We start from the raw sequence: 6,000 nt of genomic DNA, 5'->3' as shown, positions 1-6,000 counted from the left end.
ACAAAAAATTATGAAAACCATGAAAAACGACATACTATAGTATGGACAAAATCTGTATAGGTCTCCTGGTGGCGTTGTAACAGGCCCATGTCGGGTTAGTGGTTCAGCTCTGGCATCCAAGGAGTGCGTGTGCACAGTTTGACTGCGATCAAGCCAACGGTGCCAGAGATTAGCTGATCACAGACGGACACGGACGGACGGAGTCCAAAACATACTCTCCTCCCCATGGCTTCGGCCTGGTGGAACCAATAATATCTTTTGACCCTTTTGAAAAATGAAATTACAACCCCAGATTAAATTTTACAGCAGTTTTATTTTTAACAGACTTTCATATACAAACCAGTGACTGAGAAAATGGCTCATGTGAAGCTGCACTGTACACAAATAATAATCTCAATTGATTTATATTACTTGGGACACGTTCCTCATCACAGAATGTTTACAGTATACTGTAATTGCAGCTCTGGGTAATCGGGACATTAGTCCCTTACTTTTGGATGCATCACTCATGATTTCAAATAGTCCTACAGAACTGCACTAACTTCCTGCTAAACATTGGACTACTGTAGATATCCGATACATCACACTGCAGTCAGGCATGTCCACACAATTGGGAAAAACTACAAACGGTACAAGCCATTCAATTCAAACAAGAGCAAAGTGGCCAAAATCGATTGGTTATTCCTAAAATGGACATCTATTACCAAGTTAGAATCCATAGAACCAAAATAGGTTTATACTTGGAGACACACACTTGTAATCTTACTTCTGAAGTGTACAGTTCCTCGAAAAATCTAACAAACAGGCAATATATTGTAATGGTCTGTTTCACTGTGCCAGCTTTGCTGTGAAATGCACAAAACTGATTCCCCAACCACACTTATCAAAAAGGAGCACTCAAACTCACGCTGCACAATAAGTTTTAAGACTGAATATATATTTTGTTTATTATAAGTATTTGTAATTTTACATCCAATGTTTTGTTAAAATGGACAACATTGTGACAAGCTTTTATTTTGTTTTACCCCCCCCCCCCCCCCCACAACCCCAACAAAAGCTTGGTAAAATAACATTTTCAGGACCTTTTTAAAGCAAAGGCACATTTTGTCAATAAGTGTTTTTTTTTTAAAAAGGAAAAGCAAAAGGCAGGCCGTCAAGACAAGAGTCGGTCTCGGAAGCAAATTAAAAGCTGGGAGGCTTCCACGACAGCCCCAGCAAGCTTTCGGGTACCCCAACGTTTCTAGAATAATAACACAAAACCTGACTTGGAGGAAGCGCCCCGTCCACACGGATGTGAGAGGAAACCTTAGCCTGGCGGTGTGGTATGTATGGGCCCCCAGGGAGTCCAGGTGAACATAATGTTGTAGTAGGGGTAGAAAACCAGCGTGAAGCCACACTCCTCCAGGCCGTACTCTCAACGCTTGTCCTGACCCTCCTTAGCTTTAGAGGGAAAAGTTTGGGTTCATCTATATGGATGCTGTCTGAGGAGGGATGTGTGTGTGTGTGTGTGTGTGTGTGTGTGTGGGGAGGGTGGGGGGAGCTCTGTGGCCCGTCACACCCAGGCCTGCCTGGATGGTTGAGGGGACATAGGTAGCTGTGTGCCCATAGCAGTTCTCCTCCTCAAGCTGGCCTCCCAGCCAGCCACGGCCCTTTCCATCAATAGTCGGGGCCCGTTTTGAGGCTTAGTGGCTACATAGTCTGCCAGTCAAACAGGGAAACCAAGGGGCCAGAGAGGGGCTGTGTGATGTTGGGATTGGGCCCTGTGGGCTGAAGGGTCCCGCCCCTTCTGTATCTCTATTGGTTCCCCAGACCTCGGGAGGCTGCGTCAGTGGGCGGGGCTGCAGGGCTTTTGAGAGGTTCAGCGCCGCGTCATACGAACACCTTGGCGAGGGCGTCGGCCCCGGCGCTAGCTATGTAGCATTTAGTCGGATGGAACGCCACGTCGTGGATGGACTCCTCGAACTTCTTCCGGTGCGCCGTAAACTCCTGGATGCAGGTCTTGCTTTCCAGGTTCCACAGACGGATGGAACAGTCGTGACCTGTGGAGAAGATTCGTGTCATTTTTGTATTTTCTGTGCCGGTAAAGACGGCTAAATCCACATTTTGTGTACAACCTTCTAACAACCTAACTATATTATTAATAGAGACAGCACCAGATTTCTCGTCCCATCCACTTGCATTAAGTTGCTCAAAAGCGCATGAGGCGATTTACCTCCTTCCGGGTAGGAACAGAGTACATTCTGGGATGGATTGGGCCAAATCCATCCCAGAATGCTAAGTAACGTCCCATATCCCTGCTCACTGTCATCAGTAAAGTGATGGAATCCTCTGTCCACAAACAGCTACAGAGATTTCTACTCCGCCACGAAATTATCTCAAACAAACAATACGGATTCAGACCAAACCACAGCACAGCCGACCTCCTCACAGTTTTGTCCCAGACATGGAACAACATCCTTGACAAAGGTGGCGAAGTGTGTGCTGTCGCACTGGACATTAAGGGTGCATTCGACCAGATCTGGCACAATGGCCTTTGTGCAAAGCTCTCTTCAAAGGGCGTAACTGGAAGATTGCATGTCTGGATACAGAACTACCTTCAAGGGAGATCCATAAATGGTAAATGGTGCATTTATATAGCGCCTTTATCCAAGGCGCTTTACATAGATTGTATCTACAAAACCCAGGTCAGGAGCATCATGGAGTACTCCTGCCTAGCCTGGATGAATGCCTCTCTGACCACTCTCAGGCAGTTAGACCTCATCCAAAAGAAGGCCTTAAAAATCATTGGGGTAGATGAGGACCTTGCCCTACAGCAGTACGCCATCAGCAAGCTGAGTCATCGCCGAACAGTTGCAGCAACAACTGTTCTCTACAACAGGGATGTCGAACTCAAATACACAGTGGGCCAAAATAAAGAAATTGGTACAAGTCGAGGGCCGGACTGTGTTTCAACACACGGGCACCGCAGTCGTCCCAGGCAAACAGCAAAAAAAGTAAATGCATTTAAAACTGAAAATGGATTATTATTAATCTCAGTTTCCTGTTCTATGATCCTCACCATCACTGCTTTCATAGTATGTGATATGTGCCAATGCACTCGCAGTGCATTGTCGGACTTGTAGTATTATGGTGGTCCGTGCAATATACCCGAGGGCCAGTTCTAATACTAATTAAATATCATCCCGCGGGCCAAAGATAATTCATTCACGGGCCTGATTTGGCCCCCGGGCCTTGAGTTTGACATATATGCTCTACAAGATGCACACTCCCAACTGTCCAGGGGCGACTGTGGCTCAAGAGGTAGAGCAGGTCGTCCAATGATCCATGGGTCGGCGGTTCGAAACCCGGCTCCTCCTGTCTACATGTCAAAGTGTCCTTGGGCAAGACACTGAACCCCAAATTGCTCCCGGTGTGCTGGTTGGTACCTTGCATGGCTTCAATCGGTGTATGAATGTGTGTGTGAATGGGTGAATGTAATGCACAATCTATGTAAAGTGCCTTGGAAAAAGGCACTATATAAATGCACCATTTACCAGTGGACCTCAAAGCACTACTACCTCAAGCTCACACCTCAGGTCGAATCACCGGAGAGTACTACCAAGCCACGCCCTGGAAACCCCCAAGTCAAACACCAAATGCCTTGATAGGAGCTTTCTCCACTCTGCTATAAGGACATGGAACAGCCTTCCCCCTGCGGTTGTTGGAGACATTACATCTAGCAGTGTTCACGCCTTCAAGAAGAGGCTGAATAAACACCTCCTCAGTATGTGACTGTAATCCCACAAAGCTCAAGGACTGTCATTCATCCAACATTCAGTTTAGACATACTGTACGCCTGACTGAGTAGCTGCAGATCATTGATAGGCTCTTTGAATGTATTTTTCTCATAGCCTGTATCTGCTTAAGCTTAAAAATAAAAATAAAAACTCGTGAACGCGCTGGCTGTTGACTATCATTGCACGCGTTCACGTATGAAACAGCGTTCACGTGTCATCATGAACGTGCACAATGATAGTCAACGGACCAGCGCTGGCTCAGCGCTGCAATACCAAATTCGGCCACTATGTCTATTTCGCCTCAGGGTTTCCTCCGGGTGCCGTCTCTATTAATATATACTCCAAGGGATGAACACGGTAGTGATGTACTTCCCGAGTTGGCTTCTCTCACAGCGAGGGACTAGTTTCGGATTTATGGATTCCTAGAATATCTTAACTTATCTAGTACTAATATCTAGTCTTAACTGTCTACACATAAATGACCAGATTAAACTTCAAGTAAGAAAAACTTAAATAATGTTGCAGGTAAAGCTGATTTCCTAAAATCCACGTAATCTAGCAGGTCCTAAGGCACTTCCCTGACTATGCTGCTCTGGGTCTTGTTTTGCATAGACCCAACCCATACATAACACACATGTCAAATATACAGATTGTCAACAAGATTCTCCTGTTTGCTAGTGTTCATTTCGTCAACTAAAACTATGCCGAAAAATGTTTGTTGAATACCTATTTTTCACTGACGAAATCTAAATAAGCTAACAAAATTATGACAAAATATATTGACAATTTCATCAACAAATAAAAACTAGACTAAAATGTTAGGGAGGGACTAGTGGAGAAGAGATCCAGCAGAACTATAAGACATGTAATTTTATGTTTGGTGTTGTGCCCTGCAAAACAAGTGTAAAATCAGCCATTACGACGCCATCAAAGCCAGCCAAAATAAAATCTTGTCAACAAAATCAACCCTATTTTTGTCGACTAAGACTAGACTGAAAAAACAAAAACATTTCAGATGACTAAAATCCAAACAGCACTCTGCTACTTACTGCCCGACATCAGATAGAGTCCATTGGGGTCCACAGCTAAGCTGGTGACAGCGTCCAGGTGGGCCACCATGGAGTGGATGAGCTTCCCTGTGTTGTTGTCAAAGAAGCTGATGTGTCTGTCCTCCTGGGCTGTGATGGTGATGGGCAGCGTGGGGTGGCTGAGAACCTTGTTGATCTGACAGGGAGTGCCTGTTCCACGGCAGAGAAGAACATTAGACCAGTGGTTCCCAAACCTTTTCATGTCAAGGACCCCCAAATCGACATTTATTAGGCCGCCGGATCCCCATTTGAAAACATATGCCAGTGACCCCCATAAGAGAAGATTTTACAGCTCTAGCAGTGATACCGAAAAATATGAATTTCAAGGACCCCCAGTTTGACATGCTTTAGTCTACGGACCCCCATTTAATGGCATTTCTATCTCTGGTACCCCAATTTATGTACAAATGGAACCAAACGGAAACATTCCATTTGTACACTCGCAGAGTTAAATTAACAGTGGTTTTACAATTTATATTGTAAACAAAAGGATGGAGTTCTTACAATATAAATTGTAAAACCACTGTTAATTTAACTCTGAGAGTGTACAAATGGAACCATTAGGGTCCATTTGGTTCCATTTGTACACTCAGAGTTACAGACCCATAAGGGTCCATTTGGTTCCAAACTATCATTTAGCTGGGGACCCCCTGGAACACCCTCAAGTACCCCTACTTTGGGAACCCATGCATTAGACTTCACTGATGGAAGTTCTCAAAATAACTTCAAAATGCTTCAAATAAATAACAAAATAAATACACAAAGAACTAACACAATATGGACCCTCCACGTCTACTACAACAGGCACGATACAATGTTTCCTCCAGCCAGTTTACCTAGTACTGTATAAAACAGTGGTCATGTAACTGCGTACATCGGACTGCTAACCCATTGAGACCTGAGATCAGTTTACCTAGTACTGTATAAAACAGTGGTCATGTAACTGCGTACATCGGACTGCTAACCCATTGAGACCTGAGATCAGTTTACCTAGTACTGTATAAAACAGTGGTCATGTAACTGCGTACATCGGACTGCTAACCCATTGAGACCTGAGATCAGTTTACCTAGTACTGTATAAAACAGTGGTCATGTAACTGCGTACATCGGACTGCTAACCCATTGAGACCTGAGAT

General features: G+C 44.6%; 1 protein-coding gene across 2 annotated transcripts in view; it reads right to left on the bottom strand.

Annotated features, from left to right (window-relative positions):
- Positions 1-293: 293 nt before the first annotated feature.
- The window catches only part of LOC306930573 (striatin-like), a 57,490-nt gene continuing 51,783 nt past the window's right edge, over positions 294-6,000 (bottom strand). For both annotated transcript variants that reach the window (XM_079511605.1, XM_079511606.1), the window contains 2 exons: positions 4,826-5,014; positions 294-2,039 (listed from right to left, as the gene is read on the bottom strand). In XM_079511605.1, the coding sequence (XP_079367731.1) occupies positions 1,870-2,039; positions 4,826-5,014 (359 nt within the window). In that variant the 3' untranslated portion in view covers positions 294-1,869. The remainder of the gene's footprint in view (positions 2,040-4,825; positions 5,015-6,000) is intronic.

The sequence above is a fragment of the Electrona antarctica genome (genome assembly GCF_951216825.1).
Source record: "Electrona antarctica genome assembly, chromosome: 10".
Taxonomy (NCBI): Eukaryota; Metazoa; Chordata; class Actinopteri; order Myctophiformes; family Myctophidae; genus Electrona; species Electrona antarctica.
Note: the sequence above shows the minus strand (reverse complement) of the source record. Positions and strands in the feature narration are given on the sequence as shown.